Genomic DNA, 23814 nt, shown 5'->3' with positions numbered 1-23814 from the left:
AAAACGCGGGGTACATCCTGGACAGGTAGCCACTCTGTCTAAGGGCAACATAGAGACAGACAGGACACACAACCATGCACACACACACAAACACAGGGAGAATTTTTTAGAAACCAGTTAACCTGACAGTCATGTGTTTGGAAGCCAGAGTATCCGGAGAGAACCCACGCATGCACAGGGAGAACATGCAAACTCCATGCATAAAGACCGAGGCTGGGAATCAAACCCAGAACCTTCTTGCTGCAAAGCAGCAGCTCTACCAACTGCACCACTGTGCAGCCCCTGCATAACAACTATAATAAATGTAACACATACTTATAGTTGTGCATGCAGTCACTTTCAATAAGTTATATTTTTGTTAGTCCATTTATTTTAGTAACAAATAAGTGAAACACATTCTGCAGATTAATTCCAAAGACCCGTCTTTCAAACCTGTTTTTTGTTAATGATTTTCTGCTTACAACTGATGCAGAGATGACATTTTAGACTAGAATATGATTCATCAGACCAATGAAAAAGTAATGGAAAATATAGGCCTAATGAAAATTGTCTGCTTAAAGTTCCTGCTTAAAACTTTATTTATATAGTGCCTTGAAAAATTAACACAAAGTGTTTCAACAACAACAACAACAATTAAACAGAAAGCAAATAAAAATATTTGGTCTATACAGGAAGCCACTGGGTCAGCTGATCTTAGTGTCAAAGGAAGGGAGTCTGAGCTGTAGAAGAAATTTTAAATATATAACAGAATTTTTTAAATTGGCATTAATGCAATGAACCCTTTGTTATAGAGGCTTTGCATCTTTTTTGAATGTTTTGCTGATTTATCATGAGTGATGGTAAAGAGGCAATCCTGAATTGCCTCTTTACCATCACCCTAATCTTTTGCTCCCTCCACAGATTCCCTTTTATATTTACAAACAAGCCTCTCCAAAAATGTTATGTCCAGACAGTAGAAACATGGTGAATTTTGAAGATTACTTTAAAACATTTTTGTTGTTCAGTGCTTGCTTAGTAGCACCAGCAATGTAGAAAACTAAGTCTATGTATTGGGGGGGGGGAATATATATAACAAATGTTAAAAGTTTCACCTTTAAAAAGCTTTCAGAAAGCTAACTGCCCAAATAGTGAACAATCGAAAACATCTTCCTTGATCTCTCAACAAGATGTCATTACAATTAATGAAATTAAACTAAAACAGTTAATTACAAAATATCCCAACAACCACGAAATGTTCAACATGTTAATATAGACATATTTAAAACACATGCAGCAATTTTCTTTAAATGTACCAAACATACAGTAAGTTTTCGTCTTGTTCATTATTATCAGGCAGTTTCTGAAAGTGGGACCCCTTCAGCCAGATATTCGTATTCCGGGTCTTGTGGGTCAGAACCGCCTCCCTTACAGTCAAACACCAGCAGGATGTTTCAGGCGGGAGCAGTCAGGAAGAAAAGAAGGAAAAAGTTAGCATAACATGGAACAGGTTATCTATAACAGAATTGATGCACATTATTTTTTGTTTAGTTTTCACAAAGAATAATGCTGAATGTCTTTAAAATTTTGTGAAAGGAGAACAATAGCATTGTTGTGTTTTTACTTCACATACAGTATAACCTCACTGGATGATCACAGCTAAATCAGCTGAAGAACTAAACAAGATAGAAATTTTTTTTATATCCATTAGCTTATGTTTTGAAGAGTCTCCTGGGGACATAGACTTTTTTCCATTAACAGTTAAACTTCAGTAAGACACTTTGTTTTTGATTCATATGGTCTAGAAGATGTTTATGCTGACCGTGTGAGCAGAATCAACCTGTATCAAATGTTCACCTGAATGTCCTCTCTGTCATTCCTCTCCTCCTCCTCAAACATGTCATCTGCCATGTTGAGATCTTTGAGTTCAACAGGTTTCTCCTCTGCTCTCCTTCGTCTCACAAAGAGAAACAATGGCAGCCCCAGCACTAAATGAAGAGCAGATGACTTTAATCATCAAATTGTTAAAGCCCAACAAAATTCCATGAAGTTGGAAGTATCTCGGGATCTTGTTCACGAATGAGGGAAGAGGAGAGTGGGAGGTCGACAGACGGATTGGAGCAGCGTCTGCAGTGAAGCGGGCGTTGTACCGGTCCGTCGTGGTGAAGAGAGCTGAGTCAAAAAGCCAAGCTCTTGATTTACCGGTCGATCTACGTTCCGACCCTCATATATGGTCATGAGCTTTGGGTCATGATCAAAAGGACGAGGTCATGGATTCAAGCAGTCGAAATGGGTTTTCTTCGTAGGGTGTCTGGGTTCTCCCTTAGAGATGGAGAAGCTCAGTCATCCAGGAGGCACTCAGAGTAGAGCCGCTGCTCCTTCACATCGAGAGGAGCCAGTTGAGGTGGCTCGGGCATCTGGTCAGGATGCCTCCTGGATGTATACAGAAAGCAACTAGAGCTCAGTTAAGCAAATGACTCCCATCCATCTATTTTCTTTACACCCTTGTCCCTTAGTGGGGTCAGGAGGGTTGCTGGTGCCCATCTCCAGCTAAGGTTCCGAGCGAGAGGCGGGGTTCACCCTGGACAGGTTGCCAGTCCGTCGCAGGGCAGCACAGAGACAGACAACCATGCACACACACATTCTCGCCTAGGGACAATTTGGAAAAGCCAATTAACCTGACAGTCATGTTTTTGGACTGTGGGAGGAAACCAGAGTACCCGGTGAAAACCCACGCATGCACAGGGAGAACATGCAAACTCCATGCAGAAAGACCGGGGCCGGGAATCGAACCCAGAACCTTCTTGCTGCAAGGCAACAGCTCTACCAACTGCACCACTGTGGAGCCCCCAAATGGCTCCCAGTTAGTACTAATTAGCTAATGATGTAGCTTAGCTTAGGATTTTATTTGGAAAACATCCGTTTTATTATTATTTCCATTAGTCCTGTTTGTCAGATGTGGATGCAGTTGGTATTTGTACCTTTGGAAATGAGTAAAGCAGATATCGGGCCAACAGGAAACCAGGAACAAATGACTTGGTGAGGCAGGCAGCTGGCTGTGCCTGGTTTTCACACCAGACTAATCTGTGCTCTAATGAAGAAATCTATTCTAGGGGTTGGACAATTTTGATGCTGCTGGAGCTATTGAAGTTAAAATTTAGTGTGTATGAATAAAATATTAGTTTTAGTGAAATATTTATAATGTGTAAATTATTAAATGTCCAACTTGTACAGTATGTTTATATTCGTGCGATACTACAAAGTTTGCAGATTCTCACAGTTTAAACTCATTCTTGGTCTCTCAAATTAAAAGCTAATTTGAAGAAGGCTTTATATTCATATAGCAACGCAATCACATTTCAAACTCACTGATCAGCAGCACCACAATGGCCTTCAGTATTCCCAGGATGACTGGCGGGTTGGAGCCACCAACATCTTTCTCCCGACAACTCGCGTCTTCTCCACTGCAGTCACACACTCTGGCTGTGACTGTGCTGACCTGAGACAGACCTTGGTTGTCTGCAATGCTCATTGTCACAGTGTAATCTCCAATCTCCAGCTCATGGTTTAAAGTCAGGATAATTCCCGTTCCTGCTAAATAAGAGGATAACAAACAATAATTTATCAGGAATTCCACCAGTTTTAAGTTTTTGGGGTAAATGCTTAGATCATTTTTTGCAGTTTAGATTATGTTAGTGGTCAGTTTCTATTTGCCAATTCCTTCCTCTTAGTTTCGCTTTGTCTGTGTTTAATTCATTCATTGGCAACTTGATGTGCTCAAAGAATGAACACATTCATTTTTTGCAAGCATATCAAAGAATGTGCTTGAATGAGCTAACCCTAGCTCAAGATTATAATCAGTTGGGAATAAATGGTATACATACTGGTGCTGGTCATCCTAGCAGTCCAGTTAGCCTTCATAGAGCCAATTAGGCTGACATTGTATGGAAAAGTAAAGCCTGGTCCATCTCGATCTGTCACAGTCAGCAGCTGAGGAACTGGTATCTTGCTGCACACCTGTAGAAATAAACAAAATTTGAAACGTCCACTTTAATACCAAATTATTTTTTATTTCAGAAGTTAACAATTTTGTATCAAGTATATAAAATTCTATTTTAAAGTTTATATTCAAAACAATTTTAATTGTACCAAAGACGACATACTGTGAATTTGCGTTCCTCAATAGTAGGGGGGTTGTCGTTGACATCCTGAAGATGAATAACCAGAGTTCCAGTTGCTGTAGCCTGGATCTGATCTGGTGAGATGACAGACATACAGCAGTAGCAGGAGCCATTCTGGGGACGCCTTTAGCAGTCTGCTGAGGAAAACATCTAAACTTTTCAAGAGCTGAGGAAATCATAAGCTGTCAGAGTAAGTTTAAAGAGCTCTATAAAGTACAATTAAAAGGGAAGTATAATGTAAAAATCAACTTTATTGAGCTTCAGCTCATGTTGTAATGTGATTCCCTCATCCAAACATTTAGGGTTGCTCTGATACGTTCATGTATGTTTGAGGAATCATTTAATATCCCATGGCAACTACTTATGGGTGCCTAAACACTGGCTCATTTAAAACACAGACGTTTTACTTTTCCCATTCTGCTCCCTCAGACTAGCAGCAGCAATTGGCAAACACCTGGTGCTGCTGTACGTCCACTGAGCTCATCACACAAACTACTTCTCAGTCCAACGCTCCTAAGAACAGTTGTAAATGGCATAATGGAGTAGCATTGTTGTGATGACGTGCTGAAAGCAGAGTGTAGGAAAGAACAGGAGCTTCTTTGAAATTGAACGAAATTTCCAAGAACAGGAGCTTCTGTTCTTGGAAATTTTTTTTCAATTTCTTGAATGAAATTCAAATTTTGTTCAAGTTATCTTTGTAACCTTTAGTTGTTATAAAAACTCTGTACATATCATAGTTACGTGTTATATAATGGCACTATGTGCCTGGAAGTCATCATATGGATGGTATCCTCTCCATTCCCTTTAACACAAAAAGTCATTTATAATACTTTACAGGAAGTAATAAACTAATGAAAGACTACTTTCAGACTAAGAAAACCTCAAATGCTATTGCTAGCATTCCTGTTAAATGCTCTTCTAAAGCTGGATAGAGGAAGTTTCTTCAGAACAAAGAATCATAACTTTAGTTTTTCCAAGTTGTCCCTTGGATCAACCTACATTTTTGTTTCACATTCATGTTTAAGTTTCTCTCCTACAGCTGCAAAACAAGACAGTAAACTCTCACACCTACTATCATCATATGCACCAATCAGAGCTGTGTATTTATCCTCCCTGACAAAGATGGATTCTCTGTCCATTTGGTTTCTCACTGCTATCACACCAGTGTCCTTATCAATGTCAAGCCAGCCAGCTGGGTCATTGAGTATTTTATACCTGCAACAATAAAGACAAACCATTAAAACACATTCAAGCATCAGTTCCAGCTTTATGATGTGGGACAGTGAGATGCATGATGGGACAGGAGACAATAAACAACTTTCATGAAGTAAGAAGTCTGCCCTTTCTGAGTATTCCTTAAACAGACAGATCTGCAATATAACTTGATTAAAATAGCTGTGTAAAAATGTGAAATTTCATTTTCTTTAAGTGACTTTTTCTTTAAGTGGCTTACATGATTCTCTGTTTGCGTCCAGTGTCTGGATCAGAAGCTGTGTACTGCACCACAGTGTTGTTCAGATCAAGGTCCTCACTTTTGGAAACATGCTTCTCTTTTGGATCAAACATCAGAGGTTCATTGACATCCTCCACAGTCACCACCACTGTAGCAGTGGAAGTAACCAATGAGATAGAAGAATCAAAAGGAGCCTCATTCACCACTGAAACCAGTAGAGTGTGTTTACTGGTTCTCTCAAAGTCCAGACCCTGGTTTAGTGGAAGAAAGAACATCACAGATCAACTGATCAGACATTAAAAACTCAGGCTGATGAATTAAATTAATTACATTTAACCACCAACAAGTTCAATAAATGATACAGTTAGGCCTGTCACGATAACAAATGTTACTGGACGATAAATTGTCCCAGACGTTATTACAATAAAAGATGATATTGTTGCTTTGACACAATTTTCTAGCAATATAATGGTAATGGCATAATAATGCAAGAACACATTCTCAAAGATGAATAAACTTTAAGTCTTAATAAACATTTATTACTGAATCTGAAAAACATTTTAATGTCCAAAATAAACAACAGAAAAAAAACAAACGAAATGAATTATGAAGTCTGTGTAAACAAAATTGTCCTTCAAAAAAAAGGGCCAGTAAAGACCAAAACACCAGATTGAAGATTCTTATCATCCAGTTTTTGGTAGAAAGAGAAAAATGATAAATTATGCAAATGAAAATTATTGAACTCGTTTTAATTTATAATGCAATTAACTGATTATTAATCAGTAATTAACTTGTACTGTGACAGGCCTAAATACAAGTTAAACAAACATATTATAGCAGTAAGATTCTACTGGTCCTCTTACCTTAGCAGTAGTGATGATTCCTTCTTGCTTGTTTGTTCCCGTTTTCACAGTAAACAGATTTCCTGGATCGCCATCAATGATGCTGAACTTTGCATTCCAGGCAGGAGTATGAGGCTCATCACCATCTGTCACCAGCATCTTAACAACTAGAGCATCTACTTTATTCTCTTCAACTGTGACTGTATACTGAGACAGAAGATGTGGAAGAGATACACACATGGTCATTTTATGATCATCTATCATTTTATATCATATGTTTTGTACTTTAACGACTCACTAATAGAATTCAGAGTGATTTACTACTTTACTGATAATCTGCTGCACAAATCAACTGTGATAAACAGATTTGAATATAATATTTACAAGTAATTACTAAGTGACAAAATGAATAACGAATTAATAAAAACAGTCGTGTTATACTTACAAAGGGCTCTGTAAAGACTGGAGCGTGATCGTTGAGGTCCGTCACTTTGATAATCACTTTGGTAAATCCAGTCAAACCCTCTCCCTTCATGTCAGCTGCTTGTACCTTCAGTGTGTACTGAGGGACTTTCTGTTTTAACAAACATGAACTTTAATCATATGAATCAACAGCTTCAGCATCACTCAGGTTCAGCCTGTCTAAAGATGGCTCACATTGTTAACTTCGGTGCAAAATTTGAACAAGATAAGTTTTTCCAGAACTTTTTGTGGTGTTTAAAATGTAGGAAGTCTAAGAAAAATCCGAAATATAACTAGAACTGCAAGCAGTTATTATTATAGGTTTCTTACCCAACCCAGCAGGTCTCCCACATGTAGACAACACTAGACGTGGGATTTAATATGAATTTAATATCTGGATTCAAACCTGTAGCTTTCTGATTCTGATTCCATTGGTCTACTCGGTGAGCTATTTCACTCATTCATGTTGTCAGTGAAACCGAATTCAAAATTACTTTATTGATCTCACAAGGACATGAAATGAAATGAGTCATTGTGAATGAGTGCTGGTCAGTCACAATAAGGTAGATGTGGATTAAGCCATTTAAAGTTGATAGAAGTTGGTATAAATACTGGGCCCTGGCACCGTGACTGGGATTCTATACTGTTGTTGACCCAGATAAGGTGGGTTTGGCACCATCTTGTGGCCAAATAGGATGACTACACAATGTGGTCAGATCACACACACTGCTTGTAATTGGTTTTCACATATATAAATATTGAAAATTACCCTAAAATGTTCTAGTTTTAGCTAAAAATTACACCAAATAACAAAACTTGCTTCTCCTTTACAATGTACTTCTATGCTGTTCTGTTCAATCAATCAAATTTTATTTGCACAGCACATTTCAACAGCAAGGCATTTCAAAGTGCTTTACATCACATCAAACACAAAAACACAAAGTCATGCAACATATGTTGTTCTGTTGAAGTATATAAAAAAACAACATTATACATTATGAGTGAAATTATGAATGTGAAAGTTTGATTTGCTGTTATTCAAACAAAGAAGCTCTGTTTCATATCAAACTCTGAAGAATGACTGAGGCTGATGTGGTTAGTTGGGATTGGCAAAGGATTGTGGAAGATACAGATTTTTGTGCTGCAGTCAAACTTTTGAAAAAACAGAGTGAGGCATATGAAGATGGATCCGTACACATAGTGGATGAAATGTTCAAAACAATTCAGAGAAAGCATTTGGGTCAATATGTGATTTAAAGAAAAAAAAAGAAAGTTTGGAGGTCAGATGAATAATTTTTCACGCTTTTTTTTTTAAATAACTCCCCCACACTTCAACCAACCACGACCATATTCAGCATGCAAGTAAGGCCAAAGGCGTGGAGGTAGGTGCAAAGTTTGGCGAAAATCCGATCAGTGGTTTTTGCATAACAAATTTCGCCATTTTACAGTGCCACCTAGTGGTGTACGTCGACGAAAACTAGCTAGACATGATTGATATTGTATTTGTAGTCAGTTGTACGAAGGAAATTGTAAAACTTTTTAGGTTCCCAAGTTATGGGCAATTGAAATTTGCAACTATATACGTAGCTATGTTATAGATGCTTGATAAATGTTATAATTGGGCAAAAAATCCAAAGTCTGCCGTGATAACTTTTTTCTTTCGTCCTTAGCATATATTGTGCTAGGTTTGATTGGGCTCAGAGTTGATCCTAAGGGGCATGTTGGTTTTGGCTAAATCAATGTTCATTCTCTCTGATGAAAAATAATTCAGACCAAAAACATTTGCACAGTGACTCGTATGTTGGAGAATTTTTTCTAGGGAACCTTGCCTTTATCAGTGTTGTTAATGGGACGTGCCATTTTCGAGTTAGAAGCAGAAACGCGTATTTTCTGCAATAACGCCACCTACAGGTGCACATGCCTGAATATGTACATCTCAGTAGTGGTGAATACTAAATAAAAGTTGTAATAAGTTCCGGGGGGTACAATGCAGCATGAGTTTAAGCTGAGAAACATAATATTAAGCATAATGGAAAAACACAGCAAAAACAACAGGGTTCCCTGATCCGCTGGCCTTGCATTGGTCATCCAACGGGCTCAGAACCCTAACAAGACATTTTAAGCTGAGCTTTTAACTATTGAATATAGAATCTTAGTTTAATCAAACGTGTCTTAAGTTATTCTCAGGCTCTGTATGAAGGCGGAATTGTGACCAAAACCCACACATCGCCAATAAAGGAAATCTAACAATGAGGATTTAATGGGACATTAAAGGCAAGTTATATTTAGGTTGTTCCTGTTTTCTATCAAACAGAACTATTGTCAGAATTCTCACCTCTCGGTCCAGTCCAACTTCATTGACTCTGATGACTCCAGTTTTTGGGTTGATGGTAAACATAGTGGGACCGGGCTCTTCTGGCTCCTGACTGACAATGCGGTACTGGATGGCAGAGTTGTCAGTATTTGGCTCATCAGCATCTGTGGCCACAACCTGAATCACCTGAAAACCTAATCAAGAGGAAACACAAAGCAGATCAGTGAGAGCAGATTCATCAGTTTATCAACAGAGATTTAATAGTGAGGCTGAGCTGAGCTGACAGGATATTAGTGGAGCATATAAACTGAATGTTGCTTCTCCATGTTTGACTCTGGTTCTGGGAATGTATGACTGAGAACTAGTTCGCTTTGGATCTGTGAACTTAGTTCAAATTTGGTTCAAAACTGGTAACCTACGAACATAAATCAATTCAATGGGGTTACTGGGTATTGTTAAATGCAGATAATTATTTGCCACCAGAATAAAATGTATTTATGTTTACCCCGTTTAGGGCAAATAATAGGGATACAAATTTAACAAGATTCCATTGTTGAGGCAGAATTGGACTTAAAATAAAATGTGAAATAGCAGATTATTTACAAAATATAAATATTTCTGAATTATCCGATGCGGTAGTTAAACAATTAGATAAGCCCATTCAAGAAGAAGAAATGAAAAACGTTATCTTATCCCTTAAAAATAATAAGTGTCCTGGCCCCGATGGTTTCATAAATTAATTCTATAAATGTTTCATAGACATTGTTACTCCACTTTTGTTGGAAGCATACCACTTTTCTTTAGAAACTAAAACAATGGCGCCATCCTGGTCTGATGCTGCAATAGTTGTGTTACATAAAGAAGGTAAGGACCCCACTGACTGTGGGTCATATGGGCCGTTATAGATGCTTAATGGTACGCATTCTAACTGGTATTCTGAAGAGACGACTAAATGTCATATTAAACCAAATCATACATCCAGATCAAACCGGATTTATTGTCGGGAGGCATTATGGAAATAATCTGTGTCGGTTATTAAATATTATGTCTCACCAAAAAGAAACAAAGCTAAGACGGCTGTAATATCTTTAGATGCCCAAAAAGCTTTTGATCGTGTGTCATGGAAATACCTTGTTGAAACGTTAAAGAGGTTTAAATTTTGGCCCAAGTTTATAGATTGGATACATACATTATATTCATCCCCACAAGCGGCTGTAAGAGTTAATGGTTTCAGGTCGGCAAGTTTCAAGCTGGAGCTCGGATGCAGGCAATGGAGTCCTTTGTCACTCCTTCTGTTTGCAATTAGCATTGAGCCATTGGCTCAGCTTATTAGGGACAAGGATGAAATTAAAAGGATTTTGATTGGCACAGAGGAACATAAAATATCTCTTTACGCAGATGATGTACTTCTGTGTCTGTCTGATCCTACTTTATCAATACCACGTCTGAGGGACATGATCTCTGTTTGTGGTCATTTTTCTGGCTATAAAATAAATGTTGATAAGGCAGAGGCAATGGATGTCGATAGCAATATTCCACTAGGGGATTAAACAACAAAGCGGCTTTAGGTGGCCTAGGGAGGGCATTAAATACCTAGGCATCAATATTCCTCTCTCATTAAATGATTACTATCATGTCAATTACAGCAAAACACCGGATATAATTAAGAAGGACCTAGAGCGGTGGTCAGCATTGCCTTTGTCCCTCCTCGGTCACATTGAAACCATTTGTATGAATCTGTTACCCAGATTATTGTATTTGTTCCAGATGTTACCTGTTGGCATACCAAAGTCCACGTTTGTTGAATTGGATAAACTGATATCAAAATTCATACGGCAAAGCAAGCACCCTCACATAAAATATAAAACACTAAAAAGAAGTAAGACAGAAGGGAGTTTCAATCTTCCTGTTTGAAAATACTATTTTTGGGCAGCTCATTTAAAGCCTTTAATTTCATGGATAAAACAGGATTCTCAATCAAGATGGCTGAGCATTGAGCACGCGAAGTGATCAGTACCATTAAAGGTATTGCCATTTTCAGATATTCCAGAATAAAGGAACTGTCATTGTGGACACACTTGACATTTGGAACAAAGTACGAATTTCTTTCAAGCTACCAAGAAGTTTATCAATATTAACAAGCATTGGACATATTAAATCCTTCACACCCAATTTCTTAGACAAAAAGTTTTCTAAATGGGCTGAACAAGGACTTACATTTCTTCATCAGTTGATCGACAGGAACAACCTTATGTCGTTTGAAGAGTTATGTAGGAATTTTCATCTCCAGAAAAGTGATTTCTTTAGATATTTACAGTTACACTCTTTTTTGTCAGCACACAGGGACTGGGAAAGAGTACTAAATCCCACACCAATAGAAAACCTACTAATCCATTTCCAGAAAGGGGAAGGGGGTAAAAAAATGTATAGTAAAGTTATGTAGGGTGTTTCTGTCAATGAATCTTAACGAACCCACTTGGACAAAACAAAGATGGGAGGCAGAGACGGCCAAAATAATTTCTGACATGAAACATGGGAGGGAGTCTGGATTGAGGCACACATAGTTACAAACTCAAATATGTGACGGGAATATAAATGGAAAATTATTAGCAGATATTTCAGCAGAAGCTCTGTTGATGTAAATGAGTCCAGCAAGTTTGTCTTTTGGCATATGGTGTTTAGCTGTCCCGCCCAAAGTGTATCTTTATTTTAGGGTTGTATGGTGATGAGTCTACAGATGTGATGCTGAGGTTGTAAGATGCCATGCAAGATGTTTTATTTTTTTATTTTTTTTTGAAAACTTCATATTGTCAACACTTGTATTATGTACTGCTGATATATGGCTGTATAATGTCTCTGTAAAAATAATAAAAGTGTAAGTTCTAAAAATAAATAAATAAATAAATAAATAAATAAATAAATAAATAAATAAATAAATAAATAAATAAATAAATAAAATGTGATCTTTTCACCATAGAAATATATTTTCTCACTGAGCTTTTCAGACAATGTGTGAACCTATATCGGTTAATGTGTTGAATGTTGGATTAAGCATTTTGTTCTTATTCTTTGGTCTTAGTCTTATTACTCTTAGTCTTTATTCTCTGAGAGGACATAAACAGTTTTATGGATTTCTGATTTACATATGCTCTGTATGTCAATAAATATAATACCAATGTAATACCATATTTAAGTTTCTTAATTAAGCTTACATACAATTTCAAGGGTATTAATGCCCTTCGAAGGGGTTATTAATGCCATTTTCTTTAAAGTGCCCATTAGAACTTTGATGAAATACTCATCAGTGTTCTAATTTTGTTTACGTACTGAGTTTATCTGAAAGTTTTGCTTCCAAGCAGTTCAATAATCTGGTGCTAAACCCTTCAAATCCATGGATAACAATGATGTTGGGCCACAGATTTAACCATTAATTGTTACAAATCATCCTCGGCCTAAATGTTTATGATAAGAAATTACATTTCACCAAACTTATAAAATATATTTTATGTGTTACAAACAGTTTTATTTGTAAGATATTATTTATGTGTATTTAATACCTGAAGCCAGGGACTTTACCTTTTTGTGAGGCCTCTGAAACTTCTCCATTATAGGCAGGCAGACTGAAAACAGGTTTGTTGTCATTCTGGTCAATTATATTGATTATAACATCCATCGGCTTCTCTGCTTTTCCGTCGCCTCCCTCTGCCACAGAATGGACTTGAAGCTATAAATATGGTACAGTTTTCCATCACCAAGACATTCTTGTGTTGCGTGTTGCTGCTTTCAGTTCGTATTTATTTTTAATTGTGTGTTTTTATTTATATTCAATGTCTATGAATGACCATAATCCAGAGCTCTAAAACAGATAGATTCTCTTGTGAGTCACATGAAAACATTGCAATTTTATTTATTAAATCTTTGATTTCAGATGTTTGAAATATTGTAGAAAGATTCACCTGTTGGCAAGAATCATGCTGCCATAAAAACATGTTGAAATGTTCTAACAGATTAAATTGGACAGAACAGCATCAAGTTTAAACTAACAGAGAAAACACTGACCATGTACTTGTCCACTTTCTCTCTGTCCAGTTCCTGTGTGACATGCAGATGACCAGTGGTTCTGTTCATGGTGAAGAGATTAACAGGATTCTGATCAGCTCCAGGACCACTGATGCTGTAATGAATCTTCTTCACTTTATCTTCATTAGAGCGAATCTGGACAACACAGACCAAGGTTCAGCTTACACAACTTTAGCAGTTATTGGTTGCAAATGTCTGATTCTTTATTAATTTAAACCTGAGAGAGATGGTTTAGTTAAAGTATTGATTTTATTTTAGTTCTGGCATAAAAAAAGCATAAACAATAGGTCAGAAAACAAATATCTTTTTTCTTCAAGTCTGGGTTGGAGCAGGAATTAAACACAACATGAAATATAGAAAGTTTGAGGTCAATTTAAATTATCATATAAAATATAATATAGAAGAGATTGGGTTACATTTTCCCTAATTCTTGAAAACAAAAACAAACCATAGGACATTTTACTTCCTCCTACCTCAGCAAGAAACCGGGGAAAAGGTCCTCTGCTATTTTCAGGAATATTAATAGGAGGGATAATCCAGTCTCTCTTTCTCCTCTTCAGCCCTGGATTAGATTTGGGGAAATCCAGGATGGGGATCTGAGAATAGGAAATATTAGATACATCCAGGGAGGATCAACATCTCACAGACAAACATTTCTAAATATCAAACCTTTTTAAAAAAGAAACGCTGTTCAGAGGAGATTAGATGAGTTTATGACAGGTAAGATGCATTTTTTTTAACTTCTTTCTAAAAGAACAATTTTACTTTCTGGTCCACCTTGCAGTCACTCTGAACTTACCTGCTGATTACTTGCAGAGTCCAGGTGATCATGATGGTTGCTGAGTTTGTGAGCCTCATGATGAAATTCAGCATCCAGACGGTTGTTCATATAATGATGATCTTGATACAGCAGCCTGACAGGAAGAGTCATTTTCTGACCTTGTGAATCCCAGGCATGGACCAAGAAGTTCTGGTTCCCCTCATGAAGGACAACCTGTCTCTTTACCTGGACGGAGACAAGTGCAAAGGTCATTAGCCTTGTGTCTCTTTAACTCTCAGAAATGATGAGATCATGTGATTCTGTTGAAAGAAAAATGTTTCAGCCATTTATAAACCTTCTCTTCAGGAACAATGACAAGCGTTTCAAAAATGCTAAACTTAACCACCTTTGCCAGTTAACATTTTAAATTGTAATAATGTTGATCATATATTATTAATATTTTAATTAAAATTCATATTTTATTTTATTTTACGGAAAAAAGGGAGCTTTTTATGATAGTTAAGTATTTTTACTGGCCACTATCATTTCCTCCTTTCAGATTCTTAAAAATACACCAAATATTTTCTGCCTACGGACAATTTAGTAATTAGCAGCTCCTGTAGAGTTCCACATTAAAAATAGGATGAGCACAGATATTATGATTTGATTTCTATATTTTGGTCAGCTGCAGATTATAAATAACCTTTTTGTCAACCAAACTCCTTCCATGCAGTTTTTATGGTATAAAACATTATTTAGCTTTTCAGAAGTAAATGTTTTGTTTTGTTACAAAATGTATTAAAATATAATATATTGAAAATGTTTCAAAGGCACTTAAGCCTAAAACAACAGTTAAAAATGACTGACCTGCTCAGACAATATTTTTGTCAGATGCCATCATTGTTACTTGATTGTCAAATAACAAGACATGTCAAGGCAAGACATGTGACATCAGAACAATAATAATGATAATGCATTTCATTTGGCAGCACCTTTCAAAAAACCCAAGGTCACTTTACAGTATTATGTGAGAGTCATGTGTCACACATGTGAGAGTCATGTGACATGTCGTCCAATAACAATATGGGTTTCCAGTAATGTGTTACTCACAGTTATTATTCCTTCAGTCTCTACAACTAACCGGCTGTCATCAGTGCTGAAAAGAAATCTTGTGCGGGTCGTGCAGTCAGTGAAGCCAACTGGAAATAAATACACTTAAATAAATTAATATATTTAAAATACAATGGATTCAGTAAAAACAAAGAACTCTCAGTTTTGTCCACAAATACAAAGTAAGGTAATACTAACTAGAAGTAATAGAAATAAGACATATTTAGAAAACATAACCTACAAAAGTATTGTGAAAATGTAAGCACCTTGGAAATTTAAAAATCAAGGCATTTTAAAACATACATAGGAAGGTAAATTTTGTTCAGACCTCAGATTTTCAGGCAGATAGTTCCTAAGCATTTATTCTAATCCAGTGACCCTAAAGGGTCAGAGTCCTGCAACTTTTACATGTGTCCCTTGTCCCAGGTGAAACTGCCTCACTAGCATGCAGTCAAGCTCTGCAGAGCTCTGCTAATGAGCTAATAATGGAGCCAGGCGTGCTGAAGCAGAGACATGAGTGGTGGAGTGATGGAGCAGATGGAGGGAGGGAAAGACTAACCATCTCTGGGTTAAACTCTCTCCCAGGCAGTAAGCTCCCCTGCTGACCCCAGTAGGCACCCTGGTGTTTAGAGATCCATCAATGGAGGGAATACTGATACCTTTGCCCAGTCTTGTGCCTGGCTTCAGGTTCTTTCTGCTCACTTTTAATATAAACAGCTCTGACTCAAATCCAGGTTCACATGATGACCCATCTGCAGCAGCTGAGGTCTAGAAGAGGAGACACAATGGATTTATTTATTAGATGAATTCTAATCTGTAGCGTCATAATGTTGGTCTCAACAGTTTGGTTTCATAGATTGTTGGAAACATTTCATTTTCCTTTTCGTGGGTCATAGATTGAAGTTTCGTAAATGTACTCATCTGTGAAAATCTTCATTGGTGACAGCAGAATATTAGTACAATAATCAAATTAGATGTCAAATATTTCAGGGTGGGCTGCACAGTGGCACAGTTGGTAGAGCTGTTGCCTTGCAGCAAGAAGGTTCTGGGTTCGATTTCCAGCCCAGGGTCTTTCTCCACGGAGTTTTCTAGTTCTCCCTGTGCATGTGTGGGTTCTCCCCAGGTACTCCAGCTTCCTCCCACAGTCCAAAAATATGACTGTCAGGTTAATTGGCCTCTCCAAATTCTCCCTAGGTGAGTGTGTGTGTGCATGCTTGTTTGTCCTGTCTGTCTCTGTGTTGCCCTGCGACAGACTGGCAACTTGTCCAAGGTGTAAACTGCCTCTCACCCGGAACGTTAGCTGGAGATGGGCACCAGCACCCCTTCCGACTCCACTAAGGGACAAGGGTGTACAGGAAATGGATGGATAGATATTTCAGGGTTTCCCCCAGTGTATTATAAGCTTGACGGGCCACCAGGCCTTACTTGTGCTCCCAACAGTCTAAACATAGTTTATAAATTTGTCGTTTTAAAATGTTTGCATTTTTAAGATCTTATAGTTGGTGTTCAAGTATTAACCTTCCCGCCTTTCAATATTTTCAAATGACTGCCCAAGTGCCCAACCACCAGGCTTAGCAAGATTCTGGGTAAAACCTTATATTTCATTACATTTTTAATTGATTACAGGACTACTGAACAAGAAAATAAAAACAACCTTCCCTCATTAGCATTAATGGAAACTTGATGAGGTTAACACCAAACATTAAAATAAAACTGTTTGTGTAGTAAGTAAAACAGACCATATACTGTCTGAGCTAAATGTTAGAACCATGTATCGTTTTGGCCTTAAACCTAATATTCACCATTTTTTTATCAGCTACTTTTACAAGACATACATAAACAAGCATGGTTTAAGAAAGCTTAAATATTAGAAATTCAGAATTATTTAAATTTAATGAGTTTGTTAAGACTGTAAAGATGGGAAGAATTCTTACCTGACACAAGATCCAAACACACCAAACTACAAACCAAGTGGTTCCCATTTGTGGACGTTCTCCTGATTTACCTTTATGACCAAAATCTTTTGGAAAAACTAAGAAATCAGCGTCTGAATCAGTTCAGATGAACAATTTCCCTGAAGATTACTTTACATGTCTGCAGTCTGCGCACAAACCACCAGATGTGCAGACACAAAAACCCACAGAAAACAAATGAGAAGTAGAAGCAAGAAGAATCAAAAGTTCCTTTTTTTGTCTTTTGTCAGATTCATCACTTTAAGTAGGTTTCATTTCTTTTGTGTCCATTTTCAAACTTTCCCAGCTGCAGCAAGTGAGTTCTGGTAAACCTCATGTGAGAGGCCGAGTAAAACTGAAGTATGTGTATCATTCAAAATGTAAAGATGTAAAATCAGTATGCTTAAACAGAATCTGACAGAGCTTCAGACCTTCCTTTTTTCACATCCTCTTTCAAAACCACAACTGACTGAACAAGTTAAAAATCCTCACGTGTGGAACTGTTTCACTTTAAGATGATGTGATATAAACTGTGAAGATAGTTTTTACATTTCAAAGCCAAGATCTATGAAGTTCTTAGCGGAAAACATTTGCTGATCCCACCCCACAGAAGGCTCTGTTAAAACATGTTAGTGGTGAAATTTCCATAGGAATTAAAAATTAACCAGATGTTAATTAACTAAACACTGCAATGTCAAGTTTGACACTCTATATTGCAGTGTTTTGTGGTTTTGACTCCAAAATGTAATTTTTCTGTTTAATGAATTCCCACAGAGCTGTTGCCTTGCAGCAAGTAGGTTCTGAGTTCGATTCCAGGCCCCGGTCTTTATGCATGGAGTTTGCATGATCTCCCTGTGCATGCGTGGGTTTTCTTCGGGTACTCCGATTTCCTCCCAACGTCCAAAAACATGACTGTCAGGTTAATTGTTTTTTTTTTGTCTGTCTAAATTCTCCCTAGGTGTGAGTGTGTGTGCAAGGTTGTTTGTCCTCGTTGTGGCCCTGTGACAGACTGGTGACCTGTCCAGGATGTACCCCGTCTCTTGCCCGAAACATTAGCTGAATGTACCCCGTCTCTTGCCCGAAACGTTAGCTGAATGTACCCCGTCTCTTGCCCGAAACATTAGCTGAATGTACCCCGTCTCTTGCCCGAAACGTTAGCTGAATGTACCCCGTCTCTTGCCCGAAACGTTAGCTGAATGTACCCCGTCTCTTGCCCGAAACGTTAGCTGAATGTACCCCGTCTCTTGCCCGAAACGTTAGCTGAATGTACCCCGTCTCTTGCCCGAAACGTTAGCTGAATGTACCCCGTCTCTTGCCCGAAACTTTAGCTGAATGTACCCCGTCTCTTGCCCGAAACGTTAGCTGAATGTACCCCGTCTCTTGCCCGAAACGTTAGCTGAATGTACCCCGTCTCTTGCCCGAAACTTTAGCTGAATGTACCCCGTCTCTTGCCCGAAACGTTAGCTGGATGTACCCCGTCTCTTGCCCGAAACGTTAGCTGAATGTACCCCGTCTCTTGCCCGAAACGTTAGCTGAATGTACCCCGTCTCTTGCCCGAAACGTTAGCTGAATGTACCCCGTCTCTTGCCCGAAACGTTAGCTGACTGGCCCCCTCACGTTTATCACCTGCGCTGCTGGAAACTGTTGAGCAGGTGGGGTGTTGGGGCGTTTGGGCCGAGTTTCTCTTTTAATTTTTACCCAGGAAGCACATTGGCTAAACCATGAGTCAAACAGTCACTGGGACTGACTACTATATATTCCATTGAGGGACAGTAACTTTACATACACCTTTCTGAACAGGCGAGGGCGCAATTTCTCCGTCTATAATCAGACATTAAAGCAACTTGAAACCATTCCTCCCTCCCTGGAACCTTCAGACACTGAAAGTACATTCAGCCATTTTCTTCAGATGCACCAAGCATGTAGAACATCTCTCTTAATCCTCTTCTCCTTTATTATCAGGCAGTTTCTTAAAGCGGGGCCCTATTTTTCAGATATTTGTATTGTGAATATTGCGAGTAGGAGCCCCCTCCCTTAAAGTCAAGCACCAACAGGATGTTTCAGGCGGGGAGCAGTCAGGGAGAAAAGAAGAAAAAACTTAGTACAGACAAATAAATGTGGATATGAGATATTTATCAAAGCATTTAAAACTTTTATGCACCTTATTTAGTTAGCTTTATAAAAAAAAACTGCATGTTGAGGATCTTAAAGTCTAATGACTTGATGTGGAGAGTAATATAATTATTAAGTTTTTACAAGGAGATAGATTTGTGGTGCAAAAGTATTAGTGGATTGTAACTGTGAAATTGAATTTATGGTAGGTATTGCTTCAGTCTTTACCTGTCTTGGAATAGGGCCATTTGTCCATTGATGTCCAGCTTATCACTCTTTAGGACTGAAGTCAGTTTTGAGGATAAACAAACAATGAAATAATGGTTGTACAGTGAATCCTCATGTTTTCATCGGGAATGACCCCAGCTTATGCACCTTTTGTCCATGAAATGATCTTGAATCCCTCTCCTATTGTTGTTAGTCAATAATAAAGTTAAAAAATTGACTTGATAATTATTTTGTAATCAACAGCATGTCAATGCACTAGAATAATATTGCCTGAACAAAAGGGCCTCAACTGTGCAATGTTGCCCTGAGGCAACAAACAAAAAACACAGTTTTAGCATATAAATTATATAAAAAATTGAAATAATCTACAATGCTTCTTTACATACTCACAGACATGAGAATATTTTTAGTTAGAGTTACCCAAAATTTAAACATGAAGAAAAATAATCTATAACTTACAAGCAGGAGGCAAGGTGTTGCATGCACCTCTGCTTCATAAAAAGGACTGCTCCTCTTCCAATTAAAAAGTCACATGAACTTCAATACCTTGTTTATTTGGACAAAAATATGTCTGGAGGTATTTCAAATCATCCTCCTCAAATAAATAAAGGAGCAACGTGAGGTACAGATATATGGTTTGTTGCCCGAGGGCAACGCCATGCCATACGACTTAATATAGTTTTCTTCATAAACTTAACCTGGTTTTAATTAAGCTCAGTGTGCTAAAGAGATTTTCATATTGTGAGGCTGTTGTTATAACTTGTTCATCATTGTTTTTATCTTCAACATATATTTGCAGTCTAATCAAATTAAGATGAAAGAGGAAGCCAGAGATCAGGTATTAGGAAACTAAAGACTTTCCTGTCTCAGAAGAGGCTCTGAGCCACCAGATCACCAACCAGTTCTGAGGATGAACTTCCACATCGTCTTTATGTGATGGACTGGTGACCTGTCCAGGGGTGAACCCTGCCTCTCATCTGATGACTGCTGGAGATGGGCACCACCAACCCCCCTTCCCACCCTGCAAGGATCATTGTGTTCAGATCATGGATGAAAAGCTTTTAAGGTAGTTTATCTCCCTTAAGTTCACACTTAAAACAGCTCCATAGTTAATGCCAAATCTATGATATTGGTATTAACTGTATCATACACTTATGATATAGTTAATGTTATGGCATGATTCTATGATATTGCTGACTTATTTTTTTCTACTTCTAACATAAACAGGCAAAGAAGACACCCAGAAATGTTTTTCCACCGGTCCCAATCATTATCAGTTCTGATGATGTCACATGCACAGCGAGTCCACGTCTTAAGGTTGTAAGTATTATTTTTTTTCCCTTGCTGTTTTTCTGTACTCTTTAAAATACAAATACTTTGTTTAATTGCTCTATTGTTTTTTGTTGTTTTTTTTTGTAGGTTTCTGCAAAGTGCAGTGATCCAGTGAATGGGAATGTTCTCAGTGGTGGGAAGTAACGAAGTACAAGTACTTTGTTACTGTACTTAAGTACAATTTTCGTGTATCTGTACTTTACTTAAGTAGATTTAATAATGGGTACTTTCTACTTTTACTCCACTACATTTTACAGTAAGTATCTGTACTTTCTACTTCACTACATTTCTACAAACGTGTCGCGTTACTCGTTACATCCAAGTCGCGTTGAGCTTTTTTTCCCGTTAAAATGTGAAGTTCAGGGATTTAAGGTGGCGCCGTAAAATCCAAGCAATAACGTGACTTAGTGTCTGTTGTCACCCATCGGCTCCACCTTTACTCGCACGCGGAGCTCCAGACATGCGCAGTGGTTTCCTCTGAGCGTCAGTAATATAATAGTACAGAAGCGCTGCATAAATCATAAGATATGGCGACATGTACAATCAGCAGCGCTTCGCTTTCACAGACGGTGGGACTTCGTCCAATTTTTAACGTCACTTGGAAGGAAAGCTTAAAGAAAGGTAAGCTATGTGGACGTGATGCTAGCAAAGCTAGCTGTATTGACTGAAACACATGTTGCATCTGATGAAAAAAAGTTGTCACTCATGCGCTGAATTACTGTGTGGAGGTGTTGGCTGAGGTGTTGCATATATGGGACAACGCTGTGACCAAAGTGCAATATAGTAATATGACATTCATGGACGATCCGATTCTTCTGGACGGATCTTGACTAAAGTCCTATAGTGCTGAAGCCTCAGTGAGAGCCGTTCTTTGTTCTTGTAATGCTCTGCGTACACTGCAGTAGCTATTTTATTTCATTAAAATATCTTTATATTTAATTGGCGAATAAATAAAACAAGAACATAGGAACACAGAGCATGCTCATTGCTCTTTGTTTTCGTCACCTGTCATGGTGGCAGACGTTGCAGCAGGAGGGAGGATGAGAACAGTCACGGTGCTCCTCCTGCTTGGTTACTTGTTGCTTATTGGGCCTTGGACAGTGTTCATAGTTGAGCGTTGTTAATTGCTATGTTTAATGGTGCAATTTCTGACATTGGCAATATGGGCAACCACCCAGGGTGTTATTTTTCTTAGGGATGGCAGGAGACCTCTGTGTATTGTGGCACAGAGATGAAAGCAAAACAGAATGAAGAAGAGTTTGAATTGATACTGGTTACATTTATTTCAGCTCTAAGTATTTAATATCTAGGTGTTTTTATGGGAAAGTGAATCTTTCAGATCAATTTGAGAAGCAATTTTGATAGGTGCACTTAATTTTATTGTCATGTAGCACGGGGTGCTGGTTTTGATTTGGTCTTGGGTTCGGTGGTCTAGACTACAACTCTGCTACGTGGCTCCTTGGTTCCATGTCCTCCTCTGCTAGTTGGATTTCTTTCTAAATAAATGTGTGGCAAAAAAAGTGAAGTTCATGCTGTGTTAGGACAGGAGATGAGATGTTTCCATCCCTGAAATTATGATGCATAGAATCACATATCTAAGTCTAAACTATGTTGCAGAGTAAACTCAATAAAAACATGCTTTATCTGTGGCATTGATCATTAAAATGGCACATTACTGATGTATTAAAATTAAATACGATTGGTACACTTAATGATATTAGTGATTAGGTAATGCATTCAGCAAGTACTTTTACTTTTAATACTTAAGTATTTTTAAAAGCCAGTACTTTTTTACTTTTACTTAAGTAAAATGTTAATGTGGTACTTTGACTTTTACTTAAGTACATTTTTGACTGTGTATTTGTACTTTTACTTAAGTAAATTTTTTGAGTACTTTCTCCACCACTGAATGTTCTGCTGATTCTCACTGTTCTTAGGAAGGAGAAATGCCAGTTTGTCTGGACTAATACTGTGATTACTGCATTAAAACAATACTCTGTCCTTGGTGAAATATTTTTCACGTCCTCTAAAGTGTACCTATTGTTTTATTGTGCTAATTTTCATAAGCATGTTGACTGTAAACTTTGAATGTATTGACAATTTGTACAATTCTGTGATAGTATATTGGTAATGTACTCTTGAAAAATGTGGGTACCACTTTGACGGTTTGTGCTTAAGACTGACATGATAGTCATAAAAATGACACCTGTTAGAAACATATTAACAGGTGTCAAAAGTGTCATTCGGTAAATAATGACACTTTTAATGAGAAGTTGCTTTAAAAGTTGGATTAAAGGTCCATTAAAATCCAAACTTTGCATTATTTTGTGAACACTTTAAATGCAAAGTTGGCACTTTTAATGGTCCTTTAATCCAACTTTTAGTATTTAGTGATCTAAATAATACTGAATGTAGTCAGATTTCAGTGTATTTGAGTTTTAACGCTTTGTAGTTTAATTTTGTTCACAGAAAATGTTCGTGTGGCTGCCACACATTTTCACACCCGGGAAAGACGCAAACTTTGACTCAAAATTTGTTTTTATACATGCCGATTTGTGCATAAAATATGGCACCGCACATTTTTTTGTGCTTATGCACTTTATACATGAGGCGCCTGGTCTAGAGACTGACTGGGCTAATCCAAGTCCTTGAAATGTTTATGAAGCGACTCCTTAGTTGCCCTGGTTGTGCGTTTTGGTCATTGAAATGAGACCCAGCCTCAGTCCATCTTGGTGCCTTTTGTGCCTGCGGGAAGACGCAAAAAACTAGCAACACATGGTCCCATCCATGCTCTCAATATGGCACAGAAAAGCACCCCAAAGCAACAAGTTTCCATTTTATGTGATCAGATTCGTCCTCCTTTCTCTAAAAGTCGAGTTTATATCACAAAATGTTATGTTGTCAGACCACAAACAGCTGGTCAGTGACAGATCCCAGACGAGCCTGTACTTGTGCAACACTTTTCTGAAGTCCAGAAAAAAGAAAAAAAAAGGACTTTACATTCAGTATTGA

General features: G+C 37.8%; 1 protein-coding gene across 2 annotated transcripts; it reads right to left on the bottom strand.

Moving 5' to 3' along the window:
* Positions 1-377: 377 nt before the first annotated feature.
* LOC103476549 (cadherin-1-like) lies at positions 378-17547 on the bottom strand. 2 transcript variants are annotated; one of them, XM_008428996.3, is made up of 17 exons: positions 17113-17547; positions 15838-15946; positions 15179-15267; positions 14108-14314; positions 13782-13904; positions 13288-13443; positions 12805-12952; positions 9250-9422; positions 6898-7026; positions 6474-6659; positions 5611-5861; positions 5230-5372; positions 4140-4231; positions 3861-3993; positions 3346-3567; positions 1834-1964; positions 378-1403 (listed from the first exon to the last, which is right to left on the bottom strand). In XM_008428996.3, the coding sequence occupies exons 1-17, from the start codon at positions 17158-17160 to the stop codon at positions 1329-1331; spliced, it is 2415 nt and encodes an 804-aa protein (XP_008427218.2). In that variant the 5' UTR covers positions 17161-17547; the 3' UTR covers positions 378-1328. The 2 variants fall into 2 exon arrangements, with proteins under 2 accessions (XP_008427218.2, XP_008427217.2); XM_008428995.3 differs by having other exon boundaries at positions 3346-3570; positions 17113-17546.
* Positions 17548-23814: the final 6267 nt, after the last annotated feature.

Source organism: Poecilia reticulata, chromosome 15, assembly GCF_904066995.2.
Source record: "Poecilia reticulata chromosome 15, P_reticulata-male-v2, whole genome shotgun sequence".
Classification (NCBI taxonomy): Eukaryota; Metazoa; Chordata; class Actinopteri; order Cyprinodontiformes; family Poeciliidae; genus Poecilia; species Poecilia reticulata.
This window is presented reverse-complemented; position numbering and strand designations above follow the sequence as displayed.

Excerpts from the sequence above, each read along its gene's own strand:
- LOC103476549 (XM_008428995.3), bottom strand. The coding sequence starts at position 17,160 with ATGGGAACCACTTGGTTTGTAGTTTGGTGTGTTTGGATCTTGTGTCAG. Across the intron at positions 9,423-12,804 it reads TTCAGAGGCCTCACAAAAAG|GTTTTCAGGTGATTCAGGTT; the intron begins GTAAAGTCCCTG and ends CCTCTTGATTAG. Across the intron at positions 3,994-4,139 it reads TTGAGGAACGCAAATTCACA|GTGTGCAGCAAGATACCAGT; the intron begins GTATGTCGTCTT and ends TTATTTCTACAG.